At 45.0% G+C, this 20,207-nt stretch overlaps 1 protein-coding gene across 2 annotated transcripts in view; it reads left to right on the forward strand.

Moving 5' to 3' along the window:
• Positions 1-8,583: 8,583 nt before the first annotated feature.
• The window catches only part of NAPEPLD (N-acyl phosphatidylethanolamine phospholipase D), a 30,173-nt gene continuing 18,549 nt past the window's right edge, over positions 8,584-20,207 (forward strand). Inside the window, exon 1 of one of the 2 annotated variants that reach the window (XM_054987991.1) lies at positions 8,584-8,748. In XM_054987991.1, the coding sequence (XP_054843966.1) occupies positions 8,714-8,748 (35 nt within the window). In that variant the 5' untranslated portion in view covers positions 8,584-8,713. Of the gene's footprint in view, positions 8,749-18,585; positions 19,939-20,207 lie in introns of those variants that run through there. The other variant, XM_054987992.1, reaches the window with a different exon arrangement.

The raw sequence follows: 20,207 nt of genomic DNA on the forward strand, positions 1-20,207 counted from the left end.
CTGGGGATATCCATGATGAATATACTCTTCCCAGAGTGGACAATTGGGGACATAGCCTTGGTCCGTCAAAGAGACATGCACTTTGAGTAGTTCTAGGTATACTCCTGGGCCAAAACAACCTTCTGAGCAGGCACAGCCTCTTTACATGGCCCATAAATAGAAGGATCTCATAGTGGAGTTTCACCCTTTGCGAGTCCACTTTGACTGTGTGGAGAAGCACTGTGGTAAAATGATCTTATAAGATTGCCAGGCAGTGCTTATAGGCCCGGACAGCAGGGGATTGCGGATCTTGTTGCCAGCTTTGTAGTGCTTGGCCCAGGCCTTGTACGGACTTGGCCGCTTGGCAGCTGCATGGACACTCCCAACGCTCCAGCTAGAAGTCAGCGATTTTACCCTTATTTAGGGCTGCTGAAGTTTCAGGAGGGTCTATTTCTATATAAACACTTAGGGCCAATGTTTTTTGTAGTCCAGCCTTGTTCATATGGGAAGTTGTAATGATTTTAAGTGTGTGTGTGTGTGTGTGTGTCTTTAAATGCTTAATATGGTACAGATGAAGAGTGGGGGTGAAAGAGAGGGATGAGTGAGTGAGATGATTGGTTGATGGCTGAGGGTGGGTGGAATGAACTGCAGTTTTTAGTTACTGAGCGGAGGGAAAAGATTCAGTCGGGGCAAAGCAGGCAACCTGTGAGGAAGCCTGAACTGTGTGTGTTTGTGAGAGAACATTCATTCTGGCTAAAGCAGGCAAACTGTGTGTGCCTGCGTCATGCCTCAGGTGGGGTGAGCCCCCTTACGCTGCCACCACTCTGGGATTTCGGGTCCCTTGGGAAGGCCCAGAGTGCCCTCCCAACCCTCCTGACCTCCGTAGCTTGGCCAATAAACAGGCGTGAGGACCCAGCAGAGTAACAGCAAACAAAAGGGTTTATTTACAAGGAGGTCAGTTAATCAAACAACAAGCAAACAAGCAAGCAAGGTGCCTTAGCAACAATAGATGGGTGAAGGCAAAATAAACAGAAGGCCCTAGCGCGACTGAACTCCCTGTCCCTCTGCCTGCCAGGCCTGCCTTCTCACCCTCCCTGGATGAGGGCCTCTCTCCCTAGCAGAACAATCCAGAACAATATTAGCCAGGGGATCACTACCATAGCTAGTAATTTTCCCATGGGAATTTGCTCCACAGGAGAATGGGCAAGCAAGGATGCCGCATCATCGATGGCAGTTACATGAGAGTTTCACACTCTGTTCACTGGGGAGGGACCAGGGACTGTCTACGTAGCACCCGTCATAAACAGGCAATCCCCATGCTCCAAGTGGGCTACGTGCCTTGCGCATGTTGTTTGCCTCTGGAAGTGGTATGCTAATGTGTTGGTTTTTAGCCTGGTTGGAGGAGAAACTGTTAACTGTGTCAAGGACATGGAAGGAGAGGTTTTCCGTTTAGTATGGGATGCACGGAGAAGGCCAGTCCTGTTTCCAGAGGAAGGGGAGGGGGACTTGGGAGCACTCAACAGTGCAGGGAGTGAGAGCACTTTTTGCAGCAAAATGGAAAACTGACGACGGTCCGTCCGGGACCAGGACTTCCAGAGTGGAGAGAGGAGATTCATGAATACGCTTCAATGGCTAAATTGACTACCTATTTACATAATAGACTGTTAAATGAGTTTTGGAAAAAATGGAAGGATCTTTTTGAATATTTAGGTATAATCAGGAGTTTTTTTCTGGGGAAAGAGGTGGAGGAACTCAGTGGGTTGCCCTTGGAGAAAATGGTCACATGGCCGGTGGCCCCGCCCCCTGATCTCCAGACAGAGGGGAGTTGAGATCGCCCTCCGTGCCGCAGAGCGGCGTGGAAGGCACTCTAAACTCCCCTCTGTCTGGAGATCAGGGGGCGGGGCCACCGGCCATGTGACCATTTTCAAGAGGTGCTGGAACTCCATTCCCCCGCGTTCCCCCTGAAAAAAAGCCCTGGGTATAATTAATTGATATAGAAGTTCAGAGGGAGAGAGAGAAGGAGAAATGTTTTGTATTCAGGCTAAGGGAAGTCAAATATGCAATGTTCTTCTTTATTAGATCAAAGAAGCATAAGTGTATTGTCTGTTTATTTAATTCCCAAAACTATTATAGATTTATTGCTTACATACTTATTGTTTGTATAAGATTGTATAAGTTTCAATTTTAATGTCTAATCTAGAATCTGTTTAATCTTTTTGCTATGCACTTACTTTACTATACTTTCTTTTCTTTTAAATAATTTTTTTTTAAAAAAACAGTGCAGGGAGTTCTCGCCTTGGTTGCCTTCTCTACCTTGCAAGCCTTCTCTGCTACAGCTGTCATTTTTTTCAATGACTTCTGCATTCTCTGTTTTACTTAATACCCAAATTGTGATGACTGAGACAACATTCCTATACTAATTCCATGACAAGTGAGTGGCATCAAAGATAAGTTATTCCCAAGGAGCTCAAGAAATTGTCCAAGGTCATATAGTATTAAGAGTTCAGACAGGATTGGTATAGAAGGATCATCCAGACTTTCTGTTTAAACTAGACTTTTTTGGTATGTTACAGGAGGAAATAAACTACAACAAGAAAAAAAAAGGAGACTGGCTTTGAAGAAATACAGATTTCTACTTTCAGTGCTTAAACAAAAGTAGTCATTAACTGCATCAGTTTTAATTTAGCGATAATTTGTTTAAAGACACCAGAAATGATAAGCAAGCATGCACAGAGTTTCAATAAAAGTATTAGATCAGCAGGATGAGTTTAACTGCAATTAAACATTATATTTTCCCTAACAAATTTTGGAGGGATTAATAATACAAACATCTGCACAAAAGAGATGAGTTCTTATTATCACTGCTTTCATTAAAGCTTCCTGAGGGCATATGATTAATAGTGCCTAATTTTAAAAGACTCATAACTTCATCGGTCTACAAATGGCCTACATGAAGCCATTTGATTTTTAATCTTTCTTTGTCATCTCCTTCTCTTTAATCTTACTTACACACATTTTGTTTTAGTTTGTGAAAAATGTAAAACATCTACTTGTTTCAATTAAAAAAGTTTATTGGGGGGGGGTGTTGCATATTAAATAGGTGAATATTTTTCCTATTCTTTCTAGCTTGCAAAATTGAATGCTGTTTATTTAAATCAAGCCACCTCCAGATTCTAGACAGCTGTCATCGCATATGGAACATGTTTAATTAATGTAACAAACACTACCATATAGTCTACTATAGACGGGGCTTTTTTTCTGGGAAAAGAGGTGGTGGAACTCAGTGGGTTGCCCTCAGAGAAAATGGTCACATGGCTGGTGGCCCCGCCCCCTGATCTCCAGACAGAGGGGAGTTGAGATTGCAAGCCGCGTGGAGGGCAATCTCAACTCCCCTCTGTCTGGAGATCAGGGGGCGGGGCCACCAGCCATGTGACCATTTTCAAGAGGTTCCGAAACTCCGTTCCCCCTGAAAAAAAGCCCTGACTATAGATAAGCAGTAACCTAACCCTAGAAAAGTGTAAATCCAGTATTTTTAGTAATTAGAGCTCAGGTGGAGCTTGAATTCCAAATCAATAGTTCAAACATTACTGAGATGAAGGATCTTTTGGATTAAGCTATAAAGTTTTGATACAAGGAATGTTGTGAACGGCAGAGTGGGCAACTAATCTGTGACAGATGATTTTGAACCATTACACACACAGGCAGACAGACTTTGCCCACTACTTCAGCATATGGCAACACAACTGTATGCATTAATTGCCACCCCTTGAACATTCAGCCTAGATCCAACTTTTGACACACCAGCCCACACATTCTGTGGCATGCCCAAGCCAAATCCTGTTGCATCTTTTGGGCAACGTTCCTGTGCCATTAATACCTGCATAGAAAGAAAAAATGTAGCAGGCAAAGCTATTGCTATGTGATTCCTATCCTTATCAAGAAAAGTATCTTTTAACAATTGTGGGTTCATTTATGCCTACGGGTGGTGTAATCAATTCACACATTTTGCTGCCAGGCATTTAAGGTCCTGCTGATAAGCTCTGAAAATCTCAGCCGCATGCAGAAAAAATAATTATATGAACCGTGGCACACCCGTGTAAATATGTGACAGTCCCAGGGAAGGATTCCCATGAATGCATTGCCATATTATTCAGTTCCTTCATTTATGCTTGGATGGAAGCAGAACTGAATCTCATGTTAATTCCTCCACGCTGTTGCTCTGGATACGCTGCTCTGCCCAGAGGACATTATACTTTATGAATCTGGTCTAAGTTTTGAACAAACAACGTAGTTAATACAAAGAATGCCTGTAGCTGTGCTGGCCGACAGCAAAATAATAAACCACTGGGGTGGGGTGGGGGGAGTAAAACTTGGATCTACATGGATCCTTTAGTTTTTTTAAAATAGAAACTCATAAATCTGACATCAACTCACATATCATAGCCAGGTCCACAGACTGAACCATAAAAACACAGATCCAGAAATTCATCGTGCTGCCATGATGCAAAAACATGGATCCGTTGGATGGATCCTCATAAATTCACAGGATTTTTACATTAAAACCAAATAAAAACAGCTGGTATTGACTGCATGTACCTGTCTCTGGGAATTAAAGATAGATTGGGTATCCTTGTGTATAGACCACCTTGCTCCCCCATAAGCACCTTTTCTGAGGTAGCAGAGCTGCTAGCAGACATGGTGTTAGGGACACCTAGACATTGTTCTGGGAGACTTCAGCATCCATGCTGAGGGTTCAAAGTCAGGCCCAGCTCAGGAATTCATAGCTTCCATGGCAACCTGGGTCTCTCTCAAATAGTGCCAGGCCCTACACATGAAAGAGGCCACACCTTAGCTGTAATATTTTGCACTGAGCCTTTAAGAGAAAACCTTGTCTCAACACTGGAGGTTCAGCCTGAACCATGGTCAGACCATCATCTGCTGAAGGCAAAAGTGAATACAGCCCCAACTCCCTACAAAATTGGGGGTCCAGTTAAAATGATACGCCCACAAAGGCTCATGGACCCTTCTAGATTCCAAAATGCCTTGGGGAATTTTAGAATCCTAGACACATGTCCCGTGGTAGCTGCTGTAGGAGTATGGAACGCAAAGCTCCTTGAAGCTATTGACACCATTGCTCTTTATCGACCGCTCCGGCCCTTGGGACGGACGTCAGCCCCATGGTTTAGCACAGAGCTGGCTGACTTAAAGAGGGTTGGAAGACGTCTAGAAAGGCGCTGGCGAAAAACTCACGCAGAAGCAGATAGAACATGCTACAGAACCCGCTGGAGGACCTATGAAGTGGAAATGAAAGCGGCAAAGAAACATTTTTTTTGGCAACTATTGTGTTGGCTAATTCATGACCATCCCAATAGTTTAAGATATCCAGACGCCTCCTAACCCCTAAATCTGAACCTTTACAGTCCCAAGAACAGACAATTAGCTGCTATGGTAACATCAAGGCTTGACTATTGTTACGCTCTATACATAGGTCTCACATCTAAGTTAACTAGGAGGCTCCAATTGGTGCAAAATGCTGCAGCTTGACTGTTATCAGGAGTGAGCAGGACCATAAACATCACTCCCATCCTACAATTGCTCGATTGGCTACCCATCAGTTACCATGCTCAGTTCAAAGTATTAGTTATTACATACAAAGTTCTTCACGGTTTTGGTCCAGCATACCTACGGGACCGCCTCTCTCCCTATGTCCCTCCACGGCAGCTTCGCTCATCTGAACAGGGTCTCTTGCAGGTGCCAGCCTGTACATGGGCGAAATCAACAGCAGCCCGTACACGGGCTTTCTCTGTGGTGGCCCCTATCCTGTGGAATGACCTGCCTGAGGAAGTCAGAAGAGCCCCCACTCTCCGGGCTTTTCGTAAACGATGCAAAACCAAACTATTCAAAAAGGCTTTTTACTCAAATGGGAGGGCTGTATTGTAGGGATGGGGTCTCAGTATGCTTCGCTAATGAGGTAGGGACCATAGACTTCATTACTATGTTGCCTTACATATTATCTGTTACTTTAAATATGTATTCCTATGTACCACCAGTGCTCTATGTTGTCTAATGTTAGTCCTAGAATTGATTATGTGCTGCTTCAGTATTTTTTCTACTCTGTATTGGATTCTTGCTAATACTATGTCTTTTAAACTTGTGTCTGTTTACCCTACGGCATTTTTTGTGGAAATGTCCTTGATAATGTATTGAAATGTACTTGATACTGATTGTACTGATCTCATACTGTGTAATCCACCTTGAGTCTCAGTGAGAAAGGCGGACTATAAATGACATAAATATAAATAAATATTGTAGATCATGTCTTAGTCCAGTGGTTCCCAGTCGTTTTGAAATGGTGACCCACAAGTCCCAATTTATTTTGTATGGTAATCCATTGAGGGCTGGTCCAAAAGACTGAGAAGATCCTAGGGGTGGGGTACGACACTGAATTTAGGAGATGCAGGACGATTGCAGAGGATGACAAAGAGGTGGGTGGCAAGTGGCTCAATGCAGCATAGCTCACACAGCAGGTAGAGGGCAGTGAAGCACTGCAGGGGGCTGGGCAAGAGGTTCATTGCTAAGCAGCAGTGCCGAGACAGTAGGGCTGCCAGGTCCCTCTCTCTCCCACTGGGAGGGTGGAGTCCCTGGCATTGTGCTCGGCACAAGGCTTTGTGCATGCACTCCCCAGGTCAGATGTGGTGACATCACTGCCCCAGTCGCGTGAGTGCTCCCACGTTCTGCATGGGGCCAACTCGGCCTGTTTGGAGCCCAAATTGGCCCCAAACGAAGTGTGGGAACGCTCCCATGGCCAGCGTGGTGACATCACTTCTGGAAGTGACATAGCCATGCCTGTTGGAAGTTCACATGGCGTGCGTTCCTGAGGTGCTTGCTGGTGCCAGGCAACCTCCGGAAGCTTGCCACCTCCCGCCAATTGCCGTTTCAGTCTGTAGGCAGTACTGTTACGCTCAAGCATCCACCACATAGTGAACCCTCCACAGCGCAAAAATGTGGTTCCAAGGCATGGATCCTCATGATTTTTAGGTGGGGTCACCCAAAACTCACTAGCAGATCACATCGACACGATATGTGATTGTATGGTAAGTTTGGGGTGAGCCTACATACAAATCCTGAGGATTTAGGAGGATCGTGCTTTGGAACTACATTTTTGCACTGTGGTAGCGTCATGAACCAGCAAATGCGTGATTGTTATGGTTGTTATGGGAAATTTTGGTTCAGGGCTGTTAGGTCATCTAGCAGCCTTAACTCTAAGTGAGACAGTCATGTCTACCAGTTCTCAGAGCGCAGGTTCTGCCCTGCAACAATTTATAGCCAATCGGATTGTGCCAAGGGTACTTGTTCCCATTTTGCCATATAAGGTAATGTAAGCACCTATAAAAGCTTTGTAACTGCATCAGTACAGGGACTTTGAACTTCAGTCAAACCCATATGAGGTGCTCCTCCTAACTACAGATAATCTGACTTTACTATGTTGCGGGTTCCTGAACCCTGCTGCTCTTCTCCTTCTACCTGATGGCAGAACTCCTCATCACGACTGTTGCCAGGCTCTGCAAGTTGTTGAAAAGCCATGAATGGTCTAACCATGGGCCTTTATCTAATCCCAGTGAGCTCTCGAATTCTCAGAACATAGTGCTGCCTCTAGACTAACACATGATCTATTATATGATGGTGATTTAATTTTGTTTCAATATAAAAAGCATATGAATTCCTAAGGATCCATTTAAAATAATCCGGACCTGCCTTTTACTCAATGGCAAACCACCTCTGTTAGAGTTTTCTCTACATGAGACGCCTCAGCACATGTTTGTCAAGTGTAGGGATATTAGCCAGGAACCCTCTTTAAAAAGAGAGCCGGCAGAGATCGCTCCACAGAGGGTTTGTTAATTTCACCTCTCCCCTCTCAAACTGTGTGGGATCGCAACCAGAGGGCAGCCAGAAATGGAAATGGGCTGGAGCGGCCTTCCAGAGCCGAGCTTGGACCTGGAGAGGTTACAATGAGCTGAAGTTTCCCTTCTGGCATTCACAGCCCCTTCACGCAGCTCCCGCGTATAGAAAAGCCGCTGCCCTGTTGCCGGCTCTGTCTTTTTAAACTACCCTTCCCAGAGAACACCGTCTCCCGGTTCTCCACCTGTCAGATGCCTTTTGCAGAGAGACTCTCAATCTCTTGCCATGAAATCCCCACCAGGGCCGCCACAAGTCTAACGGGACAGCCCCGTGCACCGCCATCACTTCCCAACCCTCACGCGACACTTGCTGCTCCCCGCAGAGGAGGCCTTTCTTTGTTTTTATTCACACGCCACCTCTCCCGCCACAGAACAAGCGCGGACGACCGCACGAAGTTCTGCGCCAGGCGGAACGAGGCGACGCTCGTTGTTGTTCTAGGCGCGTCGAGCTTCCCGGCCGCGCCGAAAAGGCCGCCCGAGGCCACCGCCGGGGGACGGGCCTGCGGTTCCGTCTCTGGCGGGCAGGGGGCGGCGGCGAGCTCCCCGGGCGGGAACGGGGCCGGGCCTGGCCGCGGGGCGAGAGGGCGGGAGGCAGGGAGCGAGCGCCGGAGAAGCCCGCGGCTGGCGAGCGGCGCCGGGCGCTGTGGGGACGCGGCTTGGGGCTCTCGCCGCTCTCTCGGGCGGCCTGCGGGTGGCTGGGGCGGCGCGGGGCGGCGCCGGGGGAGACCCCTGCGGCGGGCGGAAGGAAAACCCGGGGGGCTCGCCGCGGCCCCGTCATGGACGACGAGGAAGAAGAAACGCCTCGGGAGAGGTGAGAGGCGCGCCGCGGCTTGGCGGGCTTCGTGCCGGGCGGGCGCCGGGTGGGAAGGCGGAGCGTTTCGGGGCCGGGGCGCGGGGATGCGGGGCCGCCGAGGAAGGCCGGCGGGCGAGAGGCTCTGTCCCCGCCTCAGCTCCGGCGGGGCCCCTCGGCCAGGCAGCCCTCCGGCGTCTTCAGGGTCCGGTCCGGGCGTTTGAACGGTTCTGCCCGCCCGCCGCTGTGGCCCTGGGCGCTGGTCCGCCTCAGTGGGTGCGGGAATAAAAGGGGCCTTCAGGCGCCCCAGGACTGGGCTCCCTCGAAGGTTGCCAACTCCAGGTTGGGAACATCCTGGAGATTTTAGGAGTGGAGTCGGGGGATGCCGGGGTTTGGGGAGGGGAGAGACTTCAGCAGGGTGTATAATGCCATAGAGAGAGATCAAGATGGGGAGCCGTGTTTGTCTGTAGCGGTAGAGAAGAGCAAGAGTCCAGTAGCACCTGTCAGACTAACGTTTATTTCAAGATGGGGAGCTGTATTATTCTGTCTGTAGCAGTAGAAAAGAGCGAGAGGCCAGTAGCACCTGTAAGGCTAACAACATTTGTGGGAGGGTGTGAGTTTTCTGTACCTGAAGAAGTGAGCTGTGGCTCAGGAAAGCTCATATCCTACCATAAATTTTGTTGATCTTATAGGTTCTACTGGATTCTTGCTCGTTTCTAATGCCATAGAGTCTGCCTTCCAAAACAGGGGGAATTGTTCTCTTAGGCAAGGAGATCACTTGTAATTTTGGGAGATCTCCAGTCACCACCTGGAGGTTGGCAAACCTAGCCCCCTTTTTATTCAGGGTGGCGGCTGGTTGCTGGACCAGCCGCACACCTAGGCAACCAGATTTACTTTCAGGTGCATTGGGTTGCAACCTACCAGCATCCTTTTACTTTTAGTTGTGCACCCAAATGGGTTGTGTGCATGCAAAGAACCAGCCCCCCCTATTGATTCTCTTGAATTATTCCCTCACTCCCCCCCCCCCAACTCTCTGTGATGTCAGTAGCTGATTTCCGGTTTTTGAGCCACAAGGCCCAAAGGGCATTGAATGTTGACCAAAGCGCTCCCCCCCCCCCAGTGCTTCAGTGGCATGTGCACCCCATGAAGTTGTGCATTGCATGGAAACAATTGATCCTACAGTTGATGCATAGGCTCAGGTTGCAGTCTTAAACACAATTGACGTGGATTCCCTTGGAACTAGGTAGGGCTCAGGTGAGAGGAAATGTACCCAGACCATGTACACATTTCTTTTATGATCTGGAATGCGTCACTTCTGAAATGCTAGCAGTGTAAGAGGGTGGAAGGCAGCCAAGTTTGGAACGTAATGCACCTTGAATGTGGCCTGTGTTCAGCCTGAGAAGGACATTCGAAGTCTGTCTTGTGCTATGTATTGTCGAAGGCTTTCACGGCCGGAGAACGATGGTTGTTGTGGGTTTTCCGGGCTGTATTGCCGTGGTCTTGGCATTGTCAGGAACTACAATGCCAAGACCACAGCAATACAGCCCGGAAAACCCACAACAACCATCTGTCTTGTGCTGTTTGTGTCATGTTTAAATGAGGTAAGATAGAAGGAGATAGGATGTGTGTTCTTGCTAGCATCGCTTCTCTTCACTTTAAAGATCTATTTAAACTTTATATGAAGTTGCCTCAATTTTATAGTTGAAGTATAGTTACAAAAATGGATTTTAAACTTAAGTAAAAACGACCGTATGTGGGAATTGCAGATGTTATATATGCAAGACTCAGGTTTATGCATTGCTAGCAGAAAATGGCTCAAGTTAATTAAATATCCGCACTCCTTCCTGCTCTGTCTGGATTGTGGATGGAGTCGCTGCCCATGATTTACAGGCGCCTGATGTCATCACCCACTTCCCAGCCATCTGCTGGGTTTCAAACCATTGCTGAAGTTCTTTGACAAGGTAGTCAAATGAGGGTTTTTTTCCCCCTTTACCCTAAATTGTAGTTGGGAAGAAGGTTCATCTTTGCAAGCAGGATGGTAATGCAGGTGGCACTGAGACTTTTCAAGAAGCTGTTGTGTTTAAAAACAAAATACCTGCAGTGGTTTGTGTTTGGGGTTGTTTGCTTAAGCATCTCATTGTATGTTATATGTTGAAGGCTTTGGTAATTTTTTGTTTAAAGGGGATGGCTAGAAGGTCTTGTGAAAGCAAGGGACTAGCGAACAGTCTGTATTGCTTGAGAACCAGGAGAGAGTGCCTGGAGTCTACCTCGTTTCACAAAAGAGCTTAATCCTACAATCATTTATGTCTTACTGCCGTCTGATAGTTAATACATTCCTGTTTGGAATACAATGCCTGTTTTAGAAAAGTGTCATCAGGAAAAGTCTCTTGTAGCTCCTCTCAGATTCCCTTCTTTAAAAAAGAATAAGAAACTGTTCAGTTGAGACATCAGACCCAATCCCAGCTCCTTTTTTTCTCCAGGGGAGAGCCCTCTCATTTTTAACTGTTGAATGAGATTGGATTGAAGAATGAAAGCCCGTTGCTATAGTTTTAGCCTTCTCCTTCATTGACATGTAAATGTGCTGCAGCAGCCTTCCAGAAGCTTATTACATAACCCCCCCCTTCCCAAATTTGTATGCCTGACAGTGCTGATGTCTTATTTTAACATTTGTGCATAAAGACAAAACCCTGTAGATGTGCATTTGTGGTCAGTGGAGAGCAAACCTAAGATCAACCTAAAACGTTTAAAATAAATTCTGTTCAATAGAGAAACATTTATTAGGGTCTGATAACTGACTCTGATTTTGAATTTGTCCGGTGTGTCCTACAACAAACTGTTTACTAGCCAACTCACTTTAAATGGAATCAGATCTTTAGTGTAAAAAAAAAAGTGTTCTAATGTCATTCTGGTTTCTTTGTGCGTTTTGTTAGCTGATAAAATGCGAAGGAGAGTTTTAGATTTGATTACTAAAAATATTAATTAGCTTCTTTGTTCAGGTTACCACTGTTGTACGTTCAAGATGGCCTATATTTTAAGCTAGATGTGTGAATGCCACCTCCCAGCAGTTAGCTGAATATCTCTGCTTTTCATTATGGCATCTTTCTCAAACTTGATAAAGCAAACTTTCTTTTCAAACTTAATAGATCTTCCCCACTCTCCTCGCCGAATATCCCTACTTTCTCCTTTATGTTCTCTGCTTCTTATTCGCCTGTGTAACTCCTATTCTGTCTCACACTGTCTCTTACTCCTCTTTTCCAATGCTGCTTCATATCCAGAATGAATTAATGGGGCCCTTATCAGACAGGGGACTGTGATAATCCCTCTTTTTCCTCTCTTGCAATGTGAACCGTGAGACATATCTGGTCCTTTGTTACTAGAAAGGCGTAAGGTCTGTACACTCTCCCTCCACGTGGGTATCGCATGCTTCTCACGGTTCTGCCTCCATATTTCAAGGCAGCTGGTCATATTTCTGACAGGACCTTTAAATGTGCTGTCCAGAGAAAAATGGAGAGACTGTTTCTTCTGGACATCCTGCCTGTGTCAGTGCTGAGTGCAGTTAATCCCCTGTCACAAAAATTAAAAATGTTGTACACATTCAAAATCTCTCTTAACATTTCAGGCCCACATATGTTTTTTAGAAAGGAGCTATCCAGAGCTTTTGAAAATTAAGCAAGATCAAGGAACATATGAAAAAGAACATATGAACATATGGAAAAGAACACATTAAAAAGAACATATGGTTCTTTTAAAATTTACTTTGTTTATATTCTGTATTTCTCCCAAGTGGGGACCCCCCAAATGGCTTATATTGTTATGTTGTTCTCCTTTCCTCCATTTTATCCTGTAAACCCTGTGAGGTAGGTTAGGCTGAGTGTGTGTGTGTGTGTGTGTGTGTGTGTGTGAGAGAGAGAGAGAGAGAGAGAGAGAGAGTGAGTGAGTGAGTGAGTGAGTGAGTGAGTGAGTGAGTGAGTGAGTGAGTGAGACCCAAGGTCACACCCAGCAAGCTTCCATGGCAGACTGGGCGTCGGAACCTGGGCCTCCCAAATTCTAGGCCAGCACCACACTGACTCTTTTTAAGCCAAAGGATTCTATTTGTCATCTAGGATATTGGTGTATGAATGGCATAATGGTTCTGATGATGAAGGAGGGAAATTCCATCACAGACTTCCTGAAAGAACCAAGGGAGTGCCTGCTTCTTCAGTTTCAAAATTTAAGTTGTATGGAATTAGTTTTAATGTGATGTCTTGTGGGTGTCAACCAAAAATAGTTCTCTACTAGAATTATTACTATTACAAGTGGGGTACCCTAAAGGACTTGCAGGGGGCATCTTATTTTTCCCTTCCCCCACTATTTCCTGTTTCCCTTTCCTAAAAGCCTCAATAGCCCCTCCCCTTTTCTGGCTTCATTCTCTCCTTTCCACCCAACCTATCATTATCTGCCCCCCCTTCACCTTTCCCTCCTTCGCTAGCCATGACAGCCTATACCTGGGGTAACTATGGCCCAGTTGCATGGTGCTGGCCACTGCACTGGGCCCAGTTGCACAGTAGGGGACCCACAAAGACTGGCGAGGGGCATCTCGTTTTCCCCTGTGCTCCCTCCCCCACAGTATTTCTTCTTTCCCTTTTGGCAATCCCATATCTCACCTTTCCGTGCTTCCTTCTCTTTCCCACCCTCCCACCAACCTACTTTTTATCTGTCCCCATCTTCAGCTATTATCTGTTACTTCATTTCTTCCCTGCTTTGGTACCCAATGGGAACCAAAGCAGCCTCCGTTATTCTCCAGTGCTGCATTTTACCTTCATGATCACTCTGTGAGATCGGTTAGGCTGAGAGCGTGTAACTGGCCCAAGCGCATCAGTGAGCTTCTGTGGCAGAGTGGTCATTCAGAGCTGGGTCTCCTAGAGTCTGAAACGAACCATTACACAATACTGGCTTTTGTGGGGTGGCTACTGTTGAACAGCAGCAAGCAGTCAGTCCTAAGTGAGTCATGCAAATGGCATGGTAGCAAGTCACCCAGTGGGGTTGCCAGGCCTGGCCCCAATGACTTCTCCCTCAAAGGCCAAAACAGCCCTGGAAAGGACCCTGTTCCCTCCCCCTGTCTTTTACTGACAAAAACCAAGGCTTTTGAAGGTTGGCAGTACTGCCTGGGAGTCACCACAGTGGCCTCTGCAGAGGGCATTTATTTCTTAAAGGGATAACTGCTAGATCTGTTTTTTTTTTTTAAAACAATGTATTATTTGAAAAAAGATTTCAAATTATTCTACAAACCTGGGGCTTTTTCTGGGTTTGTAGGAAGACTTGTCTATTCATGGCTCCAGTCTCTGGATTTAGTAGTCCCTGATTTGGCCATGCCGAGAATTAGATATATTGATTATTATTTTTTAAATCTCTCCAATACCTGAGGGCCCATGGCTCAGTGGTAGAGCATTTGCTTGGCTTGCAAAAGGTCCAGGGTTCAACCCATGGCATCTCCATTTAAAAGGACCAAGCAGCAGGTGGTGGGAAAGACCTCGAATGCCTGAGACGTTAGAGAGCCATTGCCGCTCTGAGTAGACTATACGGGTTATGCTGGACCTGTGGTTTGATTCAGTATAAGGCAGTTTCATATGTACACAGCTGATGGATGGGTTGCTGGATCAGTGGATTGGAGGGACTGTGCCATGACCGACAGGTTTTGTTTTCACATTCTCCTGATAGCCAGAATACCATAGATTTTTCCCCTCTGGCTGGAGTTGATTGGTCAGGCTAAAGGTTTTTCACCTTGCTTTGCAGTGTGTGTGACATCCTGTTTGCTTTGATAGTCTGGGTTTTGTTTTTAAACTACTCTTGCAGTATAATTTAAGTTGGCATGTTTACCATGGCTTGCTTGTGGGGCACTGTAATTTTGATAAATCATAGGCTGAGCTCTGTTGTTTTTAGAACAAGTCCATTGGGAAATGACTGGCTAGATAGTCCTTCGCTGTATGTAGTTGGACAAGAAAACCTTGAGGATTTCTGTCATCTTCTTTTGATTCTTTGATATGGAATCCTGTTTCTTTGGGCTGTAGATGAATGAGTTTCTACATCGTGACAATCCAGGGAATGATTTTCTGTAGTGACTGAGATGGATGACTAATGAATCATTCTCTTGCTATGACTGAATTTTCTCTGCTGTTTTTTTTGTCCAAACCTGTCATAGGCTTCTGCTCTTTGCTTTGCTCACATTGTAAGTAAAGGCAAAGGGAGGGAAATTGTTGGGGAATATCATGCCAGCTGAACAATATTTTGGCTGTGTTTCTGTCTCTGTCTTGATGGCAGGTTATAAAGCCTGGGAATGGCTACGAAGGGCTCTTAACCCGTGGCTTACAGCGTGTGGCCATTGAGTGAGCTGGCCACTGGATTTGGGACCTGCCCAGGATGTGGTTCTGCTTTGTTTGTTAACTATATTTTGCTTTTGGAAAAGAGCAAGAGTCCAGTAGCACCTATAAGACTAGCAAAATGAGTGATAGGGTATGAGCTTTCAGGAGCCACAGCTCACTTCTTCAGATACCACAAAATATTCTTCAGATATTTTGCTTGTTTAAATTGTTGTTTGTTTAATTTTTGTAGTTTTGTGAGGCCTCTTTGTGTGCTTCCTTTTGCTTCCAAAGCACCTCATGCAGGCTTAAAGCCTCAAGTTTACTTAGTCACTCCTTTTTTTTTTAAAGGGAGTGAAGCTGTTGAGCTTGAAATTGTGCAGTTGGCAGTGGTTTTTCATTTTTGGCCCATTGAGGCAGCCATAGCAGGACCCAGTGGAAAAGTGGTCTTCCACTTACAGTTGCCAAGTCCCTATACCCTTCCAGTGGGAGGGGTGGACCTGGCACTTATCTTGTGCCTTCCGTGTGCTCTCTGTACGTGCATTCTCGGCGCTAGCGTGATGATGTCACTTCCAGGGGGTGACATTATCCCAGTGGCAATGGGCGTGCTCTTGTGCTTCTCACAGGGCCAATTTGGGCCCGCTTGTGGTCAAAATTGGCCCTAGCAAAGTGCGGGTACATGCCTGTGGCTGGTGCTACATCACTTCAGGAAGTGATGTCATTGCACCCCACTGGGAACACGCCCAATGTGTGCTTTCCCGGGTTGCCTGCCAGTGGCAGGTGATCTCCGGGGAGCTTGCCATCTCCTGCCAATCGCCAGCAATAGGCGGGCAATGGGGCAAACCCCCAGGAGATTGCCCGTCACCAGCAGGCAACTGAGAACCCTGCTTCCATTGGATGTGGCATGTTCCTATGGTGCTCATTATACTATTGTTAGCCTATTATTTGCCGCATAGCAAGGGAAAATTAAAGTTTCTAAATGGACCAAAGGGTACTTCCCTCCAGTGCTATGCCTCAAAAATGACATACAGCAGCCGCCTTTCCTCAAAATTGTTCTTCATAAAATGGTTTCTTAAAAGACTCTTAAATTGCATGCATTTCCTCCTCTGCTTTTCAAAACACTTCCTAATTATAAGGTACATGTTGTTTGTTGTAAATTCATTATGATTCAAGACTGTGTAATCAGTGAGAGAACAAGTTTTGATGTCGAAAAAGATGCAATACCTTTTGGCAAATGCTCTCCATTCTATTTTTCAAGTAAATTCATGGTTCATTTCTGTACCGTTTCATTCCGTACAAACTGTCCAACTTTGCCCCTGTAAACCCAGGCAGTTGTATAAATTGTGCATCTATGTTGTCAGAATGTGTGTTCTCTTGTTAAGGAAGTGAACAGGAGTTTGTGCGTGTGTTGGTTATGTAAGCACCAAGAGTTGGTGCAGATGCTACTGCAGTCATTAAATAACTGTTTGCGAGAAAGATCTACTTGGACTCTGGCTTGCTCTGAGTTCCCTTGTCAAACATTAAACAATGAAAAACCAAAGGGAAATTGTTTTAAAAATCTGCATCTCTAACACTGCAGTCCTATACCTGGTTGTATTTAAGTGAGGTTTTTGCTTGCAACAAATAAAACATGATAAATTGGCATCATAAAGGCATGTTGTTAACAGTGTTCATATTTGGAAATTAGTTCCATAGGTTGTCATTTATCTGTAATTTGAGAGTGATAAGATTCACCATATTAATCTAGAGTGTGTTTAGAGTAAAATCATACATAGCTAAGGAACATTTTTTTAAGCTTTGGCAGATTTTATGAGTCATGTTTTTTTTTTAAGTTGGTAGTAACTGAATAGTCTGTTACACAGGTGTATCTGAAACAGTGTACCTGTTACACAGGTGTATCTGAAAAGGAGTTGTACTGTATTAATCAACTGGTTTTGACAGTCCAGTCTGATACACTTGTTGTGTCCTATCAGTCATATTTATCATTCCTAGATTATAACGTGAAGAAGAATATTTGTAGCTAGGAGTCAGTCTGAAAAACCATAAAGTTGAAATAATTATGAAGTTAATCTGAGATGTAAAGTATATTGTGACTTCTTTAGAATATTCAAGGATATTTTTATTGGGATAAGAACCTTTGCAGACAGGTAATTTGCCAAGTTATACTTATTGACAGTTATCAGGGTTTTGTTCTGAGAGAGTTATTATTCATTTGTCATAGGTCTGTGTAACCAGAGAACGCGTGTCAATATTTTTTACCAAATACACAAAGAAATGGGATGTATTAATTTTGTGCTGTATGCCATCTTGTCTTAGGGATTCAGAAATTATATAGATCTGTTCATGGCCCTAAGTTTTCGCATTTTTGTATGCTATGCTGTTTACCACTTTAAACAGTAGACTTATCTGTATTCAGCTTAAACTGGCTTGTATACGTGTCTTTTGTTCCCTCATATAGAAGTATGATGTTCAGGTAGGAAGCATGTTACCTGAAGCATACATAAAATTGAGCTATCATCCCCTCAGCCTTCTAAAGAGTCATACAACTATGTTGTCCACATACATGAAGCTGTCTTACACTGAACTGGACCATTGCTCTGTCAAAGTCAGCACTATCTGGTAGCAGTTCTCCAGATGTTTTTCACATCACCTGTAACTTGATTCAGTTTGGTGCAGTGGTTAAGAGCTGCAGGACTCTAAACTGGAGAGCCGGGTTTCATTCCCCACTCCTCCCTTGAAGCCAGCTGGGTGACCTTGGTTCAGTCACAGCTTCTTGGTGCTCTCTCAGCCCCGTTTTCCCTTTGCTCCTTTTTAGCTGTTAGCTGGGGAGTTAGCCACCTTTCCTCAGATCCAAATTCTGTTCCCCTGGTGTTTTATTCTCTTATCGATATTTCCCTTACATTTTATTGGACTGTGTTTTAATACTCCTCTTGTCTGTATAGTAGCACACACTGTGTTGAATCTGAGAAAGGTGCCATAATTTTTTTTTAAAAAAAATATGAAACATCCGTTGTGCTTGGCTCACAGTCCGGTTTGTTTTCCTTTCTGGAGCTACTCCGGGACTTGGTCCTTTTCCTGCTCGGTTTGCGTCTTCTCCAAAAACTTTATGAACAATCAGTATAAATTCATTCCAAAGTCAAATATACAATCAATTGCTACAATGTAACTACAAGTAAACTCAATGTCAAAGATACAGCAAGGTGTTACAACACTGGATAGCGTATATGTCCTCAAGTTGGAAAACTATCTTATGAGTTCTCTTATAAGTATATTCCAAGCTTCAATGCTGAGGACTCCCACTACAAACGCGGGAACAGGTGAAAAGTCCCTCAGGAGACGGTGGAGAGGAGCTGTAACTCTGGGAGGAGATGGTGTAAATCTTCAGGTGGAACAAGAAACACATGGGAGACCCCTGTGGGGGGGCTCCCCCGCCCGACAAGCTTCCGGATATCTTAAGCACATTTTCACGGGGCGATATTCCTCCCACCATGATGTAATCTCTCTATATCATAAAAAACCAAACCAAAATATAATATCTGCTCTCACTACCCATATCGAGTCCTTTTCCTGCTCGGTTTGCGTCTTCAGCATCTCTTTTCTGTTGGCTAGAAGTGTAGAGACATACCAGGTATTGTGATGATTTTGCCTCCCCCTCCCCGACAGAGCAACCTTTCATCGGAAGCTAATTGTCAGCCTTACTCTGTTCCCTCTGAGTCAAAGAAGGTTCATGAACCTGTTCACATACTTTAGTAGTTTAACCAATAAGGTAATAGGCAAAGGTAGTCCCCTGTGCAAGCACCGAGTCATTACTGACGCATGGGAGGATGTCACATCACGACGTTTTCTTGGCAGATTGTTTTTACGGGGTGGTTTGCCATTGCCTTCCTCAGTCATCTACACTTTACCCCCAGGAAACTGGGTACTCATTTTACCAATCTTGGAAGGATGGAAGGCTGAGCCAACCTTGAGCCGGCTACCTGAACCTGGCTTCTGCCAGGATCGAACTCAGGTCGTGAGCAGAGCTTGGGCTGCAGCACTGCAGCTTACCACTCTGCGCCACGGGGCTACCTGTTTAACCAATAGCTTATACTTTTTGTTGGAAGGACAATACCTTACACAATTTCACATTAGCTTGAAACATCTAGTTATACAATTGCTCCTATGAAAAGGCACTTGAGGTTCATTTAGACTCCATTTTGTTTGGTTCAGTATATCCTATGTGATTATAGCTATATATGATGTGTGATTGCTGAATTATCCTGTGTAAATTGCTCTTAATAGCTTATATGAGTATATATATATATGTGTGTGTGTACTATGTATCGTTTAGCAAAAGCAATCGTGTAATAAGCTGGCAGCAAGACAATAGTGTATAATATGACTTGAGATAGACTGAGTTACATTATAGATAGGCAGAGAGTTATGGGTTTTCAGAATTGTTTCACAGAGAAAGATGGGCTTTTCAAGGGGAGAGATCAAGAAAAGGAGCTTTAGGGAGCTTCATCTTATTTCCTCTTAACTGCAAGTGTGTGTGTAAGTCTTTCTGTATAAGAAGCAGATAATTTGGTGTATTAATCACTAATTGTAGTGGGTTGAATCTTAAGAGTTTAGCAGAAAGAAAAACTTTTTAACTCGTGGCATGATTTTCTCCAGCCCCTCCTTTCGCTGATTGTTGTAATATGTCCTGGACCGTTGTCAAAACACTGACCTCTCACATTATTGATTTGTCTCTGTCCAACATGCCATAAGTAAACAGGCTATAAGCAAACAGTGAACTGTTTTTCGACCAAAGGGCACAGCATTCTGGATCATTGGAGGAGAACACAATTTGTGTCTGAAATATAGCTTTTTGTCAAAATGGCTTCAGGATTGACAGGTTTGGCCTCATTCTACAGGAATAAAACAGAATGGGCAAGGGCGGCTGCTTGACCGTGCAAGAACATGTGGATCACATGTGGTGGCAGATGGTGAGGAGGTGGAGGTTGCAGAGGGATGATCAGGCCCAAAGGAGTAGCTGCTGATCAGGTGCTGGTGAAGGGATTTTGGTAGGCAAGATGTGGAAAGGAATTGGAACTGGATGGGAAGCAGTGTGGGAAAATAGGCTCCTGGATATACGCAGAATCCTTTCTAAACAGAACTCGCACC

This window comes from Eublepharis macularius, chromosome 9, assembly GCF_028583425.1.
Source record: "Eublepharis macularius isolate TG4126 chromosome 9, MPM_Emac_v1.0, whole genome shotgun sequence".
NCBI classification, from domain to species: domain Eukaryota; kingdom Metazoa; phylum Chordata; class Lepidosauria; order Squamata; family Eublepharidae; genus Eublepharis; species Eublepharis macularius.